At 43.3% G+C, this 22,643-nt stretch overlaps 1 protein-coding gene across 1 annotated transcript in view; it reads right to left on the bottom strand.

The window, feature by feature from the left end:
* Positions 1-22,643, bottom strand: part of LOC139549457 (roundabout homolog 1-like) — a gene marked incomplete in the record, with an annotated part of 182,916 nt that overhangs the window by 9,990 nt on the left and 150,283 nt on the right. The window contains 6 exon segments of the mRNA XM_071359983.1: positions 5,296-5,460; positions 8,904-9,406; positions 10,050-10,307; positions 10,679-10,823; positions 15,503-15,619; positions 19,876-20,283. Coding sequence (XP_071216084.1) covers positions 5,296-5,460; positions 8,904-9,406; positions 10,050-10,307; positions 10,679-10,823; positions 15,503-15,619; positions 19,876-20,283 — 1,596 coding nt within the window.

Raw genomic sequence — 22,643 nt, 5'->3', positions numbered from 1 at the left:
TCCCTCCACTATCACCTCTCTCCTCCCCTATCATCTCTCTCACTCCCCTATCACCTCTCTCACTCCCCTATCACCTCTCTCTCCTACCCTATCATCTCTCTCCCTCCCCTATCACGTCTCTCCTCCCCTATCACCTCTCTCCTACCCTATCATCTCTCTCCCTCCCCTATCACTTCTCTCCTCCCCTATCACCTCTCTCCCTACCCTATCATCTCTCTCCCTCCCCTATCACCTCTCTCCTCCCCTATCACCACTCTCCCTTCCTATCACCTCTCTCCCTCTCTATCACCTCTCTCCCTCCACTATCACCTCTCTCCTCCCCTATCTTCTCTCTCCCTCCACTATCACCTCTCTCCTTCCCTATCACCTCTCTCCTTCCCTATCACCTCTCTCCCTCCACTATCACCTCTCTCCCTACCCTATCACATCTCTCCCTCCCCTGTCTTCTCTCTCCCTCCACTATCACCTCTCTCCTACCCTATCATCTCTCTGCCTCCCCTATCACTTCTCTCCTCCCTTATCATCTCTCTCCCTACACTATCACCTCTCTCCCTCCCCTATCACTTCTCTCCTCCCCTATCACCTCTCTCCCTCTCTATCACCTCTCTCCCTCCCTATCATCTCTCTTCCTCCCTATCACCTCCCCGTCACTCACCCAGCCCCCAACTACAGTGCAATCAATCTATTCAGATGGAATACAATCAGCGACCAGACCAGACTGGGGTTGGAGAACTGTCGGTCTCTTCTCCTCCTCACTCCTCTCAGACACACATAGGGAACAAAGAGGGGGAGTGAGGGAGGAGGGAGGGATGAGAGATGGAGGGAGCTGGAAGAGAGCAGAGTGAGGGATGGAGAGATTACTTCAAAGGGAGGGGATGGGGTGGAAGGCAGGATGAAGGGATGAAGGGAGAAGGGGGTAGGATTTGGTGCAGTGATAGCTGGTCTGGCTCAGAGAGGGGCTGGATATTAAATCTCCCTGTCAAGTGCTTCCAACACACAAGGACACCTCACAGTAAGAGGAGAGCCAGCTCCACACACACACACACACACACACACACACACACACACACACACACACACACACACACACACACACACACACACACACACACACACACACACACACACACACACACACACACACACACACACACACACACACACACACACACACACACACACACACACACACACACACCCATACAAACGTATGCACACACACACACGTATGCACACATATGCACGCATATGCACACACACACAGACAATGCACAGACACACACACCTACACACACGCACAGACGCATCCATTCCACACACACACACACACACACACACACACACACACACACACACACACACACACACACACACACACACACACACACACACACACACACACACACACACACACACACACACACACACACACACACACACACACACACACACACACACACACACACACACACACACACATACAAACGTATGCACACACACACACGTATGCACACATATGCACGCATATGCACACACACACAGACAATGCACAGACACACACACCTACACACACGCACAGACGCATCCATTCACACACACACACACACACACACACACACACACACAAACAGACAGAGGCAATGGATAGACACACAAGCTCAATCCCTAAGGAAAACAGAACTAAAACTAACACTTAGGCCACAAATAAAGCAACAATAAATACCCTTAAAGTTGACATCCTTCACTTTGACAAGGATAAGCATATTCCCAGTGATGTGCGTTGTTACTCTGTAGTTGGCCCCTGCTTTGTTTATTCCTGGCTTCTGGAGTGGAGGCCAGGGGGCCACTTCAATAAGAGCCAGAGCACCTGGGGTAATTTCATTAGTGGCTGGCTGGAGTGGAAGACATTCCAGTTTCAGCAGCAGCAGAATGGGCTGGAGCTGGACAGTAGTCCCCTGAGACAGGCCCCCTCCATACCCCTACCATCTAGGCTGCTCTGCTCAGCACCACCACAGGTTGGAAGTGATGTCACACACACGAGGGGAAGATGATTAAAAGCTCTGACTTATGACACACTCACACTCAGTCCTGGACACTGTCTCAGGCAGGCACCATGCCATACATCACATGGGTGGGGCTGGGTACTGAGGTATGACAGTATTAGGGGACTAGAATACAGATGGATCCATGGTACAACTCCAGTCCTCACTATGAGGTATTACAGAATTAGTGGACTAGATTACAAATGGATCCATGGTACAACTCCTCATTATGAGGTATTACAGAATTAGTGGACTAGATTACAAATGGATCCATGGTACAACTCCAGTCCTCACTATGAGGTATTACAGAATTAGTGGACTAGATTACAAATGGATCCATGGTACAACTCCGCATTATGAGGTATTACAGAATTAGTGGACTAGATTACAAATGGATCCATGGATCCATGATTAATGGCGTCAGACCGAGGCTCTGCATCTGTCCTCGTGCTACTAGACCTTAGTGCTGCCTTTGACACCATCGATCACCACATTCTTTTGGAGAGACTGGAAACCCAAATTGGTCTACACGGACAAGTTCTGGCCTGGTTTAGATCTTACCTGTCGGAAAGATATCAGTTTGTCTCTGTGAATGGTCTGTCCTCTGACAAATCAACTGTACATTTCGGTGTTCCTCAAGGTTCCGTTTTAGGACCACTATTGTTTTCACTATATATTTTACCTCTTGGGGATGTTATTCGAAAACATAATGTTAACTTTCACTGCTATGCGGATGACACACAGCTGTACATTTCAATGAAACATGGTGAAGCCCCAAAATTGCCCTCGCTAGAAGCCTGTGTTTCAGACATAAGGAAGTGGATGGCTGAAAACTTTCTACTTTTAAACTCGGACAAAACAGAGATGCTTGTTCTAGGTCCCAAGAAACAAAGAGATCTTCTGTTAAATCTGACAATTCATCTTGATGGTTGTAAAGTCGTCTCAAATAAAACTGTGAAGGACCTCGGCGTTACTCTTGACCCTGATCTCTCTTTTGACGAACATATCAAGACTGTTTCAAGGACAGCTTTTTTCCATCTACGTAACATTGCAAAAATCAGAAATTTTCTGTCCAAAAATGATGCAGAAAAATTAATCCATGCTTTTGTTACTTCTAGGTTAGACTACTGCAATGCTCTACTTTCCGGCTACCTGGATAAAGCACTAAATAAACTTCAGTTAGTGCTACATACGGCTGCTAGAATCCTGACTAGAACCAAGAAATTTGATCATATTACTCCAGTGCTAGCTTCCCTACACTGGCTTCCTGTTAAGGCAAGGGCTGATTTCAAGGTTTTACTGTTAACCTATAAAGCGTTACATGGGCTTGCTCCTACCTATCTTTCCGAGTTGGTCCTGCCGTACATACCAATACGTACGCTACGGTCACAAGACGCAGGCCTCCTAATTGTCCCTAGAATTTCTAAGCAAACAGCGGGAGGCAGGGCTTTCTCCTATAGATCTCCATTTTTATGGAACAGTCTGCCTACCCATGTGAGAGACGCAGACTCGGTCTCAACCTTTAAGTCTTTACTGAAGACTTATCTCTTCAGTAGGTCATATGATTGAGTGTAGTCTGGACCAGGAGTGTGAAGGTGAACGGAAAGGCTCTGGAGCAACGAACCGCCCTTGCTGTCTCTGCCAGGCCGGTTCCCCTCTCTCCACTGGGATTCTCTGCCTCTAACCCTGTTACAGGGGCTGAGTCACTGGCTTGCTGGTGCTCTTTCATGCCGTCCCTAGGAGGGGTGCGTCACTTGAGTGGGTTGAGTTACTGATGTGATCTTCCTGTCTGGGTTGGCGCCCCCCCTTGGTTTGTGCTGTGGTGGAGACCTTTGTGGGCTATACTCGGCCTTGTCTCAGGATTGTAAGTTGGTGGTTGAGGATTTCCCTCTAGTGGTGCGGGGGCTGTGCTTTGGCAAAGTGGGTGGGGTTATATCCTTCCTATTTGGCCCTGTCCGGGGGTTTCTTCGGATGGGGCCACAGTGTCTCCTGACCGCTCCTGTCTCAGCCTCCAGTATTTATGCTGCAGTAGTTTGTGTCGGGGGGCTAGGGTCAGTTGGTTACCTGGAGTACTTCTCCTGTCTTATCCAGTGTCCTGTGTGAATTTAAGTATGCTCTCTCTAATTCTCTCGTTCTCTCTTTCTCTCTGAGAACCTGAGCCCTAGGACCATACGTCAGGACTACCGGGCATGATGACACCTTGCTGTCCCCAGTCCGCCTGGCCTTGCTGCTATTCCAGTTTCAACTGTTCTGCCTGCGGTTACGGAACCCCTACCTGTCCCAGACCTGCTGTTTTCAACTCTTAATGATCGGCTATGAAAAGCCAACTGAGATTTATTCCTGATTATTATTTGACCATGCTTGTCATTTATGAACATTTTGAAAATCTTGGCTCTCTCTAATTTTCTCCTTCTCTCTTTCTTTCTCTCGGAGGACCTGAGCCCTAGGACCATACGTCGGGACTACCGGCCGTGGTGACTCCTTGCTGTCCCCAGTCCGCCTGGCCTTGCTGCTATTCCAGTTTCAACTGTTCTGCCTGCGGTTATGGAACCCCTACCTGTCCCAGACCTGTTGTTTTTCAACTCTTGATGATCGGCTATGAAAAGCCAACTGAAAATTATTCATGATTATTATTTGACCATGCTTGTCACTTATGAACATTTTTGAACATCTTGGCATAGTTCTGTTATAATCTCCACCCGGCACAGCCAGAAGAGGACTGGCCACCCCTCATAGCCTGGTTCCTCTCTAGGTTTCTTCCTAGGTTTTGGCCTTTCTAGGGAGTTTTTCCTAGCCACCGTGCTTCTACACCTGCATTACTAGCTGTTTGGGGTTTTAGGCTGGGTGTCTGTACAGCACTTCGAGATATTAGCTGATGTACGAAGGGCTATATAAAATAAAATTGATTGATTGATTGATTGGTACAACTCCAGTCCTCATTATGAGGTATTACAGAATTAGTGGACTAGATTACAAATGGATCCATGGTACAACTCCTCATTATGAGGTATTACAGAATTAGTGGACTAGATTACAAATGGATCCATGGTACAACTCCTCATTATGAGGTATTACAGAATTAGTGGACTAGATTACAAATGGATCCATGGTACAACTCCTCATTATGAGGTATTTCAGAATTAGTGGACTAGATTACAAATGGATCCATGGTACAACTCCAGTCCTCATTATGGCGTTCCACCTCGTGCAGTACTTTAGTGATGAATGAGCAGAGTGTGGTTCTGTACTGTACCTTCAGGGTAGGCCTCTCGTCGCTGGAGCCCTGGGTGGCCCGCTGCAGGGTGCTGTTTCTGCTTCTTAGGAGGCCTCTTCTGCATGTTGGCCGTGCTCATGTTGCTGTCTGTGGACAGGGGGCTGCCAGGACGGTGGCCTGAAGAGGCCATTTGATACTTTCGTCCTGAAAGAAAATACACATTTGGTAAGGTACATGAAACCTGAAAAGGTTTCCCCTCTGTCAGTGGGCTTGCAGAATAAGAGATTCATAAAAGTGAACCCCCTAGAGTCGGTTGACACACCAGTGCATCAATCTAAGTTACATAAACAAAAAGTCCCCATCAAAATCTGTCAGTTTAAGCTGGAGATATCAGTTTAAGATCGAGATATCAGTTTAAGCTAGAGATATCAGTTTAAGATAGAGATATCAGTTTAAGATAGAGATATCAGTTTAACTTCTAGTTCCTCCCAAACCCGGATCCGGGAGCACCCCCCACAGTAAAAAAGATGACTAGCATAGCCTAGCATAGCGTCACAAGTAAATACTAGCATCTAAATATCATTAAATCACAAGACCAAGACACCAGATGAAAGATACACTTCTTGTGAATCCAGCCATCATTTCTGATTTGTAAAATGTTTTACAGGGAAGACACAATATGTAAATCTATTAGCTAACCACGTTAGCAAAAGACACCACTTTTTTTACTCCACCAGTTTTTTACTCCATCAGTAGCTATCACTAATTCGACTAAATAAAGATATATATAGCCACTAACCAAGAAACAACTTCATAAGATGACAGTCTGATAACATATTTATGGTATAGCATATGTGTTTTTAGAAAAATGTGCATTTTACAGGTATAAATCATAGTTTACCATTGCAGCCACTATCACAAAACTCACCAAAGCGACTAGAATAACTACAGAGAGCAACGTGTATTACCTAATTACTCATCATAAAACATTTCTTAAAAATACACAGCATACAGCAATTGAAAGACACAGATCTTGTGAATCCAGACAATATTTCAGATTTTCTAAGTGTTTTACAGCGAAAACACAATATATCGTTATATTAGCATACCACATGAGCTAACATCACCCCAGCATTGATTCAAGGCAAAAAGAGCGATAACGTTATCACCACCAAAATATATTAATTTTTTCACTAACCTTCTCAGAATTCTTCAGATGACAGTCCTGTAACATCATATTACACAATGCATATAGAGTTTGTTCGAAAATGTGCATATTTAGCATCACAAATCGTGGTATTGCAAAGTAATCAGTCAAAACATGGCATGCATTCTGGCCGGCGCCATCTTGGAAAGGCACCTAAGTTTACGATTATTTATCGATTAGATTGACTAAAAAAATACAGGTTGGACAGCTAATGAAAGATGCATTAGTTATTAATGCAACCGCTGAGTTAGATTTTTAAAATTAACGTTACTAGACATACAGTGTGCGTTACAGCCAGACTAGTGCCAGCAATAATGGCCGACAAATGCGTTTACATTTTTCCACATAAATACGGAATAAAATCATAAATAGCTCTTACTTTTGGACGAGCTTCCATCAGAATCTTGGGCAAGTTGTGCTTTGTCCAAAAGAATCGTTGCTTTGTTGTAAAACGTCCTCTTCAACTTCGGAACTAGCAGCTAACAATAGCTACGTGGCACACACATGTCCAAATCCTCAAACGCAATACTACGAAAATTCAGAAAATAGCAATATACTCGCATAAACTGATATAAATCGGTTTCAAATAACTTCGTTATGATGTTTCTAACACCTATATCGAATTAAATCACAGACGGATATATCTTAGGCCGATAACAAGAGCTTTTCAACATGCCATTCTGATGTCCTCTCTTGCGCCTTGGCGAGCGTCCAAAAGAACGGACATGTCACTCCATTGCCTTTTATAAACTCTGAGAAATACGTAGAGACTCCATTCCACTTCTCATTGGTTACTGACATCCAGGGGAAGGCGGGTGCAGTTCATTTCGATCCATAGGGCACACACAGAGCTTTAAACTGATCTGAGAACAGAGACTATTTTTCTGACCTTCGCATGTCCTGTCATGATTTTCGCTGTAGAAAGAGTTCTGGTTCACCCACAGACATAATTCAAACTGTTTTAGAAACTAGAGATTGTTTTCTATCCAATAGTAATAATAATATGCATATTGTACGAGCAAGAATTGAGTACGAGGCAGTTTAATTTGGAAATGTAAAAAAATAAATAGTGCTAACAGCTCCCCCTATTGACAAAAGGTTTTAAGCTAGAGAAGCTAGAGATATCAGTTTAAGCTGGATATATCAGTTTAAGATAGAGATATCAGTTTAAGCTAGAGATATCAGTTTAAGCTAGAGATACCCGTTTAAGCTAGAGAAGCTAGAGATATCAGTTTAAGCTGGAGATATCAGTTTAAGCTGGAGATATCAGTTTAAGATAGAGATATCAGTTTAAGCTAGAGATATCTGTTTACGCTAGAGATATCAGTTTAAGCTAGAGATATCAGTTTAACCTACATATATCAGTTTAAGATAGAGATATCCGTTTAAGCTAGAGAAGCTAGAGATATCAGTTTAAGCTAGAGATATCTGTTTAAGATAGAGAAGCTAGAGATATCAGTTTAAGCTAGAGATATCTGTTTAAGATAGAGATATCTGTTTAAAATAGAGATATCAGTTTAAGATAGAGATATCAGTTTAAGCTAGATATATCAGTTTAAGCTAGATATATCAGTTTAAGCTAGATATATCAGTTTAAGCTAGATATATCAGTTTAAGCTAGAGATATCTGTTTAAGATAGAGATATCTGTTTAAAATAGAGATATATGTTTAAGATAGAGATATCTATTTAAGATAGAGAAGCTAGAGATATCAGTTTAAAATAGAGATATCTGTTTTGTATTGGCTGCGTCTCAATCCAGTTCATCCTCCAGTGTCAAACTTCCGCATCTGCGGTGAAAGGTGCAGTGTTTGTCAGATCATGAGACATCCTGAAAATCAGTCTTCTCACGAACACGTCTGTAGTGTCCGAACAGTGTTCAAACTATTCTGACCATTCTATGGAAAGGGGAGACTCTCACGAACACGATGGTGTTCTCCGTTTTGCTCTACGACCCCCACAAGTGTCAAGTGACTCGTCTGAAGGTAACCGGTATCGTTTTTAATTTTTATTATGGAAGTTTGAAGGTAGTTTTGTGCCTACCTAAAAACATGGGTTAAATATGTGTAAATAAATATATACAGTATACCGTATATATTTTCTGAGTATTTTTAATTTCTCTTGTTTCTTATGATTTAGTTTGTGACTGTCCATTTAGACATTTATGAATTTGTAGTTCAATGCATTTCCATTGGCTTTAGTAGTAAAGACCAAAATCTATATTTGATCCAAAAAATATATATACCTAAAGGGGTCCTCAAATAAAAAATTAAATAGCTAAACGATCCATAGTATGACCATCATATATCAATACCATTTGTCAGCTTAGCACCCACCCTCCCCCAACGTCTTAGACTCTAAGGAATGTAGGTGCTCATTATCTTGTTTTCTATTCTTCTTGATAAAGTGACATTATATTAGTGAGGAATAGATGTGCTTACCTCCGGGGCCTCCCTCCTGGCCTTGCGTGGGGTTGGTGTACTTGGCCACCTTCAGGCCTGCGTACTCCGCAGCAGACGCAACTGCCTGGGCAAAGTCGGCATCTGTGAAGAAGGATCCGTCTGAGGAGCTGACAGCGCTGGAGCGCCCTGACGAGGCGTTATCCTCCTCGGATGCCGAACCCCAGCCGTTGATCATGGAGCCCGTCACAGAGCTCTCCAGGTCCCCCATGCTGGAGGCTGGCGTCTGCTCCAGGCCCCGCAGCAGCAGCCTCCTGGGGTGGATCTGCTGGGGGTGATGGGGGTGGTGAAGGTGGGGGTGGGTGTGGTGGTGGTGCACCTTGGCCACCTCCGCGTCTGTCTCGTCCCCTTCCTCCTCCTCCTCTTCCTCCAACATCCCCCCCTCTTCCTCCATGCCGTCTGTGTCCAGGGATAGGGGGCTGGAGATGTAGCCGTAGGTGTGTGAGGGGGAGATGGGTCGGGGAGGGGGGCTCACTGCATGGCGTCTGAAACAGCAGGAGACATGTTCTTAATGTAGGGTATGAGAAATCAATTATATAAATCAATTATAAAATATGATTGCATTTTCTTGCAGAGACTATTGAAATCATTACTACAGTGGGTATCACCCATTTATTGTCTTACAAAGTGCGATTAAAATATATTTAGTATAATTTTTTGTCAACGATCTACACAAAAGATGTATGAAACATAAATCAATAATACACCTTGAATAGATAAGTACTAACAATATCCTTTAGAAACACCTCTTAGCATGAGTTTAGTGCCTTGCTCCATACTGGATACATGCTTTGATAGATTCTGATTCAGTATATTTGATTCTGTATATGTTTCACTCTGTCATTTAGGTCTAACTGAAATAATTTATGGGGTGAACACTTATGCAAAGACCATATTTTTTATTTTATTTTAAATTTATAGAATGTTCTTTTGACTTTAACATTATGGAGTATCTTGTGTAGATCAATGATCCCCCAAAAAATCACAATTAAATATATTTCAATCCCACTTTGTAACACAATAGAATGTGAAAAAATCTAAGGGGGGGGGGGGGGTGAATACTTATGATACCCACTGTATATCAGCCAATCAGAGTCCATTTTAATCCAGAATAACACCTCCCAGTACCTGCGCTCGTGTCCAGAGACCATGCTGTCCGCTGTGTCTTGGAGCATGGGTTGCAGCTCATCCTGGGGCGAGGGGGTGAGGGTGGCTGTGGACTGGTGGCTGTAGGACACCGCGGCGGGGGACGAGGCAGCCCCTCTGACAGGTGGAGTGGGACCCCTCTCCATCTCCTCCTCCTCCTCCTCCTCCTCCTCCTCCAGTTCGTCTGGCTGCAGGTACATGCGGGAGGGGGGCAGGGAGCACTGCATGTCTGGGTCATAGCTGTCAACACAGTGAAACACGCTAATTAGTTGGATGTCACTCAACGTGACAATAACATTCATAGCTGGAACAATGTCGCTAGTACATATTCATGTTGTGCTGCTACCAAGGTACAGGAAAAGGTTTGACATGAACCTAGCATTGATACACAATAGAACAAAAATGCTTAGGGCAAATTGAACACTTTCAGTAAATGAAAGGAAAGGGTCGAGTGGCAGGGAGGTGTCTGTGTGTGTGTGTGTGTGTGTGTGTGTGTGTGTGTGTGTGTGTGTGTGTGTGTGTGTGTGTGTGTGTGTGTGTGTGTGTGTGTGTGTGTGTGTGTGTGTGTGTGTGTGTGTGTGTGTGTGTGTGTGTGTGTAGACATGTCCCACCTCTCGTCCATGGACAGGGAGTACTCTTCCATGTTGTGGCAGGGAGGTGGGTTAGCCGGGGGAGGAGGTAGTAGGTCAGCCCAGTTCATTGCGCTCTGTTTGGGTAGTTTGGGGGTGCGCACTCCCTTCTTTTGACCTTGACTCCCTGCAAAAACATGAACAAAGAACTCCTTCAGACAGAAACATGCAGACAGACATACCCACTCCCACATCCTCCTCTGTCTCACAACCATCTACATTGTTGAATCACGTTAAATCAGCTGCGAAATTAATACATTGACAGCAGATAATAAAATAGGAACAAACAGGGCTAATTACAGCGCAAGATTCACACAGATAAAAAAATTATAATTTTACACGAGAGCATGTCAGCTAATGGCGCCCCCTTTCTTTATGGACGTTTCGGAAATGCACCACGCACATTATCTCTCAATGTGTAATTAATGCCAGCCATGCCATCAAAAACACAGTCATTTATCAACTAATGTTCACCAAGAGAAAATAGAAAAACGTGAAAAAAAGCAGAAAACATCAGAGGCCAATTAACAGCAGCCAATTAGAATGAGAAACCAATGAGCTGTGAGCTCAGCGAGCACAGAGGGCTGCTCTTTAATGAGCTGAACTTCATATACAATATCAGAATGGATCCTGGGCGTTATGGAGGCAGTGTTGCATTCCCTCTGGAATGTGTGTGTCATTAGTCCTTGTCCAGAAACAAACACTGCAGCTCTGATGAGATTATCCTCCTCTTCACAGGAATGAAGGGGACGGTAAATTAATGTTTTTTTACAAAAAACTGTCTGAGCAACAAGGAAGAACCAAATAAAACGTCCAGTGACCAGCTCACAAGACAGAAAAACACTCACAAACGAGGTATTTCATTTTCTGTTAACAGCCCACGGGATTGAATTTTGCTCACACACACTTCAACTTCAGCATATGTATACACACACAGACTGGAAACTGACACAGACTGGAAACTGACACAGACTGGAAAACTGACACAGACTGGAAACACACACAGACTGGAAACACACACAGACTGGAAACACACACAGACTGGAAACTGACACAGACTGGAAACTGACACAGACTGGAAAACTGACACAGACTGGAAACACACACAGAATGGAAACACACACAGACTGGAAACACACACAGACTGGAAACACACACAGACTGGAAAACTGACACAGACTGGAAAACTGACACAGACTGGAAACACACACAGACTGGAAACACACACAGACTGGAAACTGACACAGACTGGAAACTGACACAGACTGGAAACACACACAGACTGGAAACACACACAGACTGGAAACACACACAGACTGGAAACTGACACAGACTGGAAACTGACATAGACTGGAAAACTGACACAGACTGGAAACACACAGACTGGAAACACACACAGACTGGAAACACACACAGACTGGAAACACACACAGACTGGAAACACACACAGACTGGAAACACACACAGACTGGAAACACACACAGACTGGAAAACTGACACAGACTGGAAACACACACAGACTGGAAACACACACAGACTGGAAACACCCAGAATGGGAACAAACAGAATGGGAACAAACAGAATGGGAACACCCAGAATGGGAACAAACAGAATGGGAACAAACAGAATGGGAACAAACAGAATGGGAACAAACAGAATGGGAACAAACAGAATGGGAACACCCAGAATGGGAACAAACAGAATGGGAACAAACAGAATGGGAACACCCAGAATGGGAACAAACAGAATGGGAACACACAGAGTGGGAACACACAGAGTGGGGACACACAGAGTGGGAACACACAGAAGGGGAACACACAGATTGGGAACACACAGAGTGGGAACAAACAGAGTGGGAGAAACAGAATGGGAACAAACAGAATGGGAACACCCAGAATGGGAACACACAGAATGGGAACACACAGAATGGGAACACACAGAAGGGGAACACACAGAATGGGAGAAACAGACTGGAAACACACAGACTGGAAACACACACAGACTGGAAACACACACAGACTGGAAACACACACAGACTGGAAACACACAGACTGGAAACACACACAGACTGGAAACACACACAGACTGGAAAACTGACACAGACTGGAAACACACACAGACTGGAAACACACACAGACTGGAAACACACACAGACTGGAAACACACACAGACTGGAAACACACACAGACTGGAAACACACAGACTGGAAACACACACAGACTGGAAACACACACAGACTGGAAACACACACAGACTGGAAACACACACAGACTGGAAACACACAGAATGGGAACACACAGAATGGGAACACACAGAATGGGAACACACAGAATGGGAACAAACAGAATGGGAACAAACAGAATGGGAACAAACAGAATGGGAACACCCAGAATGGGAACAAACAGAATGGGAACAAACAGAATGGGAACACCCAGAATGGGAACACCCAGAATGGGAACAAACAGAATGGGAACAAACAGAATGGGAACAAACAGAATGGGAACACACAGAGTGGGAACACACAGAGTGGGAACACACAGAGTGGGAACACACAGAAGGGGAACACACAGATTGGGAACACACAGAGTGGGAACAAACAGAGTGGGAGAAACAGAATGGGAACAAACAGAATGGGAACACCCAGAATGGGAACACACAGAATGGGAACACACAGAATGGGAACACACAGAATGGGAACACACAGAATGGGAACACCCAGAATGGGAACAAACAGAATGGGAACACACAGAAGGGGAAGGGGAACACACAGAATGGGAGAAACAGAATGGGAACAAACAGAATGGGAACAAACAGACTGGTAACACACAGACTGGAAACACCCAGAATGGGAACAAACAGAATGGGAACACACAGAATGGGAACACACAGAATGGGAACACACAGAATGGGAACAAACAGAATGGGAACACACAGAAGGGGAACACACAGAATGGGAGAAACAGAATGGGAACAAACAGAATGGGAACAAACAGAATGGGAATACACAGAGTGGGAGAAACAGAATGGGAACACACAGACTGGAAACACCCAGAATGGGAACAAACAGAAGGGGAACAAACAGAATGGGAACACACAGAAGGGGAACACACAGAAGGGGAACACACAGAGTGGGAGAAACAGAATGGGAACACACAGACTGGAAACACCCAGAATGGGAACAAACAGAAGGGGAACACACAGAAGGGGAACACACAGAGTGGGAGAAACAGAATGGGAACACACAGACTGGAAACACCCAGAATGGGAACAAACAGAATGGGAACAAACAGAATGGGAACACACAGAAGGGGAACACACAGAATGGGAGAAACAGAATGGGAACAAACAGACTGGAAACACACAGACTGGAAACACCCAGAATGGGAACACCAAGAATGGGAACACCCAGAATGGGAACACACAGAATGGGAACACCCAGAATGGGAACACACAGAATGGGAACAAACAGAATGGGAACACACAGAATGGGAACACACAGAAGGGGAACACACAGAATGGGAACAAACAGAAGGGGAACACACAGAAGGGGAACACACAGAGTGGGAGAAACAGAATGGGAACACACAGACTGGAAACACCCAGAATGGGAACAAACAGAAGGGGAACACACAGAAGGGGAAAACACAGAGTGGGAGAAACAGAATGGGAACACACACACTGGAAACACCCAGAATGGGAACAAACAGAATGGGAACAAACAGAATGGGAACACACAGAAGGGGAACACACAGAATGGGAGAAACAGAATGGGAACAAACAGACTGGAAACACACAGACTGGAAACACCCAGAATGGGAACACACAGACTGGAAACAACCAGAATGGGAACACCAAGAATGGGAACACCCAGAATGGGAACACACAGAATGGGAACACCCAGAATGGGAACACACAGAATGGGAACAAACAGAATGGGAACACACAGAATGGGAACACACAGAAGGGGAACACACAGAATGGGAACAAACAGAAGGGGAACACACAGAAGGGGAACACACAGAGTGGGAGAAACAGAATGGGAACACACAGACTGGAAACACCCAGAATGGGAACAAACAGAAGGGGAACACACAGAAGGGGAAAACACAGAGTGGGAGAAACAGAATGGGAACACACAGACTGGAAACACCCAGAATGGGAACAAACAGAATGGGAACAAACAGAATGGGAACACACAGAAGGGGAACACACAGAATGGGAGAAACAGAATGGGAACAAACAGACTGGAAACACACAGACTGGAAACACCCAGAATGGGAACACCAAGAATGGGAACACCCAGAATGGGAACACACAGAATGGGAACACCCAGAATGGGAACACACAGAATGGGAACAAACAGAATGGGAACACACAGAATGGGAACAAACAGAATGGGAACAAACAGAATGGGAACTGACACACACAGAATGGAAACTGAAGCCTGATGTTTCTCATCCCATTGTTGTCATGTTTCTCTTCTTTGTCTTTGTGTTCTCCATTTTCCCTCCACTGAAGGCTGCTTTTCATTTCTCTTCAACAGACTGACATGGAAATTAATCAAAATTACGATTTTAAAGCATCATGCATTATTAGTCCCACTATGATTTATTGCTTTTGAGGAAATGAATGATTTAGAAATGGAGCTTCTGGGTTGAAAGTGATTAAGTGGTTTTATAGAAATAATAATGAACTGGAAACAACAACAACAAGAGCGATTGAACATCCAGGCAGTAAAACACCATCTGGCTGTGGATATGATAACCCCTGTCTGCCCCGGTCCCCCCTCCTGCCCCCCTCTCTCACCGGAGGTGCTGCTGCTGCCACGGTCAGAGCTGTTGTAGGATCCCCCTGTGTGGGCCTCGTGGGCCTGGTTATAGAGGATGGTGGTAGCCATGGGACTGTCCCCTCCTCTATAGTGGTCTGGTAGGGGAGAGGAGGAGCATGGTAAGCATGATGAAGGTGGGTCGCAGGGCAGCATACACAACATTATCGCATTAGAAAAGTACAGATAGCTTATGAAAATGAAGGACAGAAGGGGACATTATGATATCAAAAGATGCATAGAGACTGGTTGAGTTTACCTGACTAATGATCACAGGTAAGCTAACATAAGAGCTAACGTAATGTAACAACACATCTAAATAATGATCACAGGTAGGCTAACGTAATGTAACAACACATCTAAATAATGATCACAGGTAGGCTAACGTAATGTAACAACACATCTAAATAATGATCACAGGTAGGTAACGTAATGTAACAACACATCTAAATAATGATCACAGGTAGGCTAACGTAATGTAACAACACATCTAAATAATGATCACAGGTAGGCTAACGTAATGTAACAACACATCTAAATAATGATCACAGGTAGGCTAACGTAATGTAACAACACATCTAAATAATGATCACAGGTAGGCTAACGTAATGTAACAACACATCTAAATAATGATCACAGGTAGGCTAACGTAATGTAACAACACATCTAAATAATGATCACAGGTAGGCTAACGTAATGTAACAACACATCTAAATAATGATCACAGGTAGGCTAACGTAATGTAACAACACATCTAAATAATGATCACAGGTAGGCTAACGTAATGTAACAACACATCTAAATAACGATCACAGGTAGGCTAACGTAATGTAACAACACATCTAAATAACGATCACAGGTAGGCTAACGTAATGTAACAACACATCTAAATAACGATCACAGGTAGGCTAACGTAATGTAACAACACATCTAAATAACGATCACAGGTAGGCTAACGTAATGTAACAACACATCTAAATGACGATCACAGGTAGGCTAACGTAATGTAACAACACATCTAAATAACGATCACAGGTAGGCTAACGTAATGTAACAACACATCTAAATAACGATCACAGGTAGGCTAACGTAATGTAACAACACATCTAAATAATGATCACAGGTAGGCTAACGTAATGTAACAACACATCTAAATAACGATCACAGGTAGGCTAACGTAATGTAACAACACATCTAAATAACGATCACAGGTAGGCTAACGTAATGTAACAACACATCTAAATAATGATCACAGGTAGGCTAACGTAATGTAACAACACATCTAAATAATGATCACAGGTAGGCTAACGTAATGTAACAACACATCTAAATAACGATCACAGGTAGGCTAACGTAATGTAACAACACATCTAAATAACGATCACAGGTAGGCTAACGTAATGTAACAACACATCTAAATAACGATCACAGGTAGGCTAACGTAATGTAACAACACATCTAAATAACGATCACAGGTAGGCTAACGTAATGTAACAACACATCTAAATAATGATCACAGGTAGGCTAACGTAATGTAACAACACATCTAAATAATGATCACAGGTAGGCTAACGTAATGTAACAACACATCTAAATAATGATCACAGGTAGGCTAACGTAATGTAACAACACATCTAAATAATGATCACAGGTAGGCTAACGTAATGTAACAACACATCTAAATAATGATCACAGGTAGGCTAACGTAATGTAACAACACATCTAAATAATGATCACAGGTAGGCTAACGTAATGTAACAACACATCTAAATAATGATCACAGGTAGGCTAACGTAATGTAACAACACATCTAAATAACGATCACAGGTAGGCTAACGTAATGTAACAACACATCTAAATAACGATCACAGGTAGGCTAACGTAATGTAACAACACATCTAAATAATGATCACAGGTAGGCTAACGTAATGTAACAACACATCTAAATGATGATCACAGGTAGGCTAACGTAATGTAACAACACATCTAAATAACGATCACAGGTAGGCTAACGTAATGTAACAACACATCTAAATAACGATCACAGGTAGGCTAACGTAATGTAACAACACATCTAAATAATGATCACAGGTAGGCTAACGTAATGTAACAACACATCTAAATAATGATCACAGGTAGGCTAACGTAATGTAACAACACATCTAAATAATGATCACAGGTAGGCTAACGTAATGTAACAACACATCTAAATAATGATCACAGGTAGGCTAACGTAATGTAACAACACATCTAAATAACGATCACAGGTAGGCTAACGTAATGTAACAACACATCTAAATAACGATCACAGGTAGGCTAACGTAATGTAACAACACATCTAAATAATGATCACAGGTAGGCTAACGTAATGTAACAACACATCTAAATGATGATCACAGGTAGGCTAACGTAATGTAACAACACATCTAAATAACGATCACAGGTAGGCTAACGTAATGTAACAACACATCTAAATAACGATCACAGGTAGGCTAACGTAATGTAACAACACATCTAAATAATGATCACAGGTAGGCTAACGTAATGTAACAACACATCTAAATGATGATCACAGGTAGGCTAACGTAATGTAACAACACATCTAAATAACGATCACAGGTAGGCTAACGTAATGTAACAACACATCTAAATAATGATCACAGGTAGGCTAACGTAATGTAACAACACATCTAAATAATGATCACAGGTAGGCTAACGTAATGTAACAACACATCTAAATAATGATCACAGGTAGGCTAACGTAATGTAACAACACATCTAAATAATGATCACAGGTAGGCTAACGTAATGTAACAACACATCTAAATAATGATCACAGGTAGGCTAACGTAATGTAACAACACATCTAAATAATGATCACAGGCAGGCTAACGTAATGTAACAACACATCTAAATAATGATCACAGGTAGGCTAACGTAATGTAACAACACATCTAAATAATGATCACAGGTAGGCTAACGTAATGTAACAACACATCTAAATAATGATCACAGGTAGGCAAACGTAATGTAACAACACATCTAAATAATGATCACAGGTAGGCTAACGTAATGTAACAACACATCTAAATAATGATCACAGGTAGGCTAACGTAATGTAACAACACATCTAAATAATGATCACAGGTAGGCTAACGTAATGTAACAATACATCTAAATAATGATCACAGGTAGGCTAACGTAATGTAACAACACATCTAAATAACGGTCACAGGTAGGCTAACGTAATGTAACAACACATCTAAATAACGATCACAGGTAGGCTAACGTAATGTAACAACACATCTAAATAACGATCACAGGTAGGCTAACGTAATGTAACAACACATCTAAATAATGATCACAGGTAGGCTAACGTAATGTAACAACACATCTAAATAATGATCACAGGTAGGCTAACGTAATGTAACAACACATCTAAATAATGATCACAGGTAGGCTAACGTAATGTAACAACACATCTAAATAATGATCACAGGTAGGCTAACGTAATGTAACAACACATCTAAATAACGACCACAGGTAGGCTAACGTAATGTAACAACACATCTAAATAATGATCACAGGTAGGCTAACGTAATGTAACAACACATCTAAATAATGATCACAGGTAGGCTAACGTAATGTAACAACACATCTAAATAATGATCACAGGTAGGCTAACGTAATGTAACAACACATCTAAATAACGACCTTTACCAGCGATGTGTTTAAATACACCTCTAATAAGTTGAAATGTAATTTTAAACTGTCACAACAAACCGTCTGGTGTAATATCATGCAATAACAGGATGTTGTCTTCCTAATAGTGCTGAAAGAGAAGACATGCAATTTCTGTTCCATACAAGAGACCATGACCAAACTGGAAACGGTGTTACTAAAGCAGCAACTCTTTTCTGCAGGTAAGAACAAGGTGACGACAGTTTAGTTCAGTGCCTGTCAGTTCCAACAGAAATGTTTCTCTCTCCTTCAGATACCTGACAACTGGAGAAAATCCTTACACCTGTCGCAACGTGACTTTACCCATGAAGAACAACCCAGACTGAAAAGACAGAAACTGACCCAGAATGTAGAGCAGAGATTATATATGAACACAGAGAGGAAAGAGGAGCTAAGTAAATGCATACCAGACAATGAGAGAGAGAGACTGATGATGGTCTCTATCAATATGACTGAATGTGGGGCAGCAGGGAAGCCAGTGAAAAAAGGAACATTCTTCAGCATGGTGGGTCCATCCACAGAGATAAAGGGAAAGAAAGAAGGGAAGAAAGAAAGATGGAAGGCGGCTATGTTTTGACCTCCTAACCTCCACTGATTCCCACCACACACTCACCCTTGTTTAGCTTGTTCTGCTCCATGATGTTATACTGGTGGAGCTGTGAGGTCATTTCCTGTTGCTTCTGCAGCTGAACCGTGGTGGGTTTCCAGCCGTGTTTCTCGTTCATCTCCCCTCCCCCTCCTCCTCCTCCCCCTCCTCCTCCACTCCCTCTGTCTCTGTCTGTGTTGATGTTGTTGCCCAGGATAGACGACTGAATGAGCTGTGTGGTGGCGTACGGGGTGGGCTGTCCCCCTGGTCCACCGGGCCCAACGAAGCGTCCGTCCTTCAGGTTGGGGCTGTTGAAGGTCTTCATCTCGTTGATCTTGTTGGAGAGGTCCACGTCTCCGTACACTCCTCCCTCCGGCACCATCAGGTTGGTCTGCTTGCTCTCCATCTGGTTGTTATAGTTGGCGATGCAGTCGGCTGGATAACATGGGAGCGGGTGCAGGGTGAAAGGTTTAGTCAAAGACCAGAATAGCTTCTATAGCTGGTTCAGAAGAAGAGGTTTGCCAAGTGCATGAACTGCACGAATGGCATTGTATTCATTTTGTATTCACTGGCATCACATTCCGATAAAAAATAAGATGAAAATATTAACATTTCAGAATGACACAGAAATAAATCAGCCCGAGTCATTTGTACCTTTCAACAGATCACTGTGCCCTCAGTCTAGACATATAAATATATATTTCAGTGGAAACTACAGTTCATTATGTACGTCAGCTATCCCTATCTGGTTCAGGTGAGTGACTGGAGCTGTATTATACTTCCACTGTCTGCGCTCTCTGTCTTTCTGTCTCGATAATGTCTCCATCTTTTCCACAGCCCAACGTGGGTGGCGTGTCTATCCTCCCTGTCAGACGCCAGGCGAGGAGGCTTTGCTCATTGAGAAGGACAGTGGAACATGTCTGTATCAGAAGGTTGGAAGGAAGCGTGCAGCAAAGAGCAAAGCTCCACAGTCAGATCCAATGTTCCCTGGCTCATAAAGTATTCAAATCCTCCAGCAGATCTGAGAGCCAGCCTTGCGGTAAATATCAAGGACGGCTGTAGGTGGAACAACCGAGCGCACGTGAGCCTCACATTTCCAAGAACCGAGGGATATCTGAGGCACTTCAGAGGTAGATGTGGAGAAAGGGCCTCTATGTGGTAGATAAAGGGACATTAACTCGTATCCCTCGACTCCGTCACCTAGCCGCTGATCCTGTTAAACCTTCACAGGGTTTAGGTTGGCCACACAAAGCAGCCAGCACCAGGGATGCTCCTTAACGCCTTAAACTGGGGATGAGTGAGAAGTGCTTTTAGCATATTACCCCTTCTCAAACAAACTCAAACGATGTTTGGGAAAGGTAAAACACAGCACGGAATGAAAAGTCGGATTAGGTTTTCTCTTGTTGACTGTCATGGATAACTTTAGAAGTTGGGTATGTATTTGATGGGTACAGTGTTTCTTTGTCCTTGAGTAAGATGCTTAACCTAGCGGTAGCACAGCACTTAGTACAACACTACATCTGCTACAATAAGAGAGTGTGTAAGGCTGTTTGGGGAGACGGTTAAAGCCAACAATGTAAATGAATCAATGAGTGGGTAGGCAATACTACACTACTGTAGTATGTGCCACGTGTTCAAACAACTGTCCTGTATACCCACATCTCTTTTACTTTAGTTCAATTTCTAAGTCTACTGTATGTCAAAGGGAGGTTCATGGCTGGGGTCGGGTCCAAGGCTTGTAGTTAAGTCATACCTATGTGTGTGTAACCTCAAATCCCTTGTCCCCACCCTGCACCAAGAGCCATACCCCTCCCCTCCCTGACAGCTGTTGGTCCTTTATCTCTGTACAGTGTGAAAACTTTGCTCTTTTGATTGCGTGTGTGTGTGCGTGTGTGTGTGTGTGTGTGTGTGCCTATCGGACTCCAGAGCCAAACTCACTCTGTATTGTTTACAGAAAGTACTGCTGACTGAGAGGCCACCTGGGTGTGTACCATAACTCCCTCTCTGTCTCCATCACTGTCCATCATCTCTTCTGCTCTCTTTACTTTTCTCCCCACTCCCTCGCTCTTTCTCTCTTCCTTTATCTCTGTGTATGCTACTTATCCTCCCCCATCGTTCTTTTTCCTCCTCCATTCCCTTTCTTTCTCTGCACTCTTCCAGGTACCCCCCCTCTCTCTACCCATCTCTCCATCTCTCCATCCAGTGTTGGCTGCAGTCTGCAGTCCTGCCCTGACCTCAACCATTGCTCCACATTTCTTAAATAACTGAGCACTTAGTGGGAATGACATTATTGGCTATAACAACAGTATGGAAATTAGCAGAGCAATTCGATTTGCAGCAGAGTAAACCAATAAGGACCTTCCAGCGCACTCCTTTTATTTCCTGCCTAAAACAACCCTGCTTTAACCTGAAATAAATCAAACACACACACTACTCCTACGCCACACATCCCAGGTTTTTCTTCTAGAGACCTCTCAAGGAGAGAGGTATAGAGAGACTCCAGGGAGCTAACCCAGATATGGGATTTCACTTCTTTCTGTTTTCCACCAAATAGAGCCGCTTGTTTTTATGATTCTTATCTATGCTTTGTTTTGAGAGCAGGTGCGTGAGTCATGCACCCTGTAACTCTGAGGAGGCACAAAGTCTGTGAGAATGGCTAGGTGGTGGTCCTGAGGGGGCTAGGCCCCATGACCCTGAAATATGTTATTTTTATGCATATCTAAGCATACCTCTGTCTGTATCCTCCAGGTAGTTCTTTAAAAATATATATATGATTAAATATGCTTCTCTTTATC

Source organism: Salvelinus alpinus, chromosome 22 (assembly GCF_045679555.1).
Source record: "Salvelinus alpinus chromosome 22, SLU_Salpinus.1, whole genome shotgun sequence".
NCBI lineage: Eukaryota > Metazoa > Chordata > Actinopteri > Salmoniformes > Salmonidae > Salvelinus > Salvelinus alpinus.
Note: the sequence above shows the minus strand (reverse complement) of the source record. Positions and strands in the feature narration are given on the sequence as shown.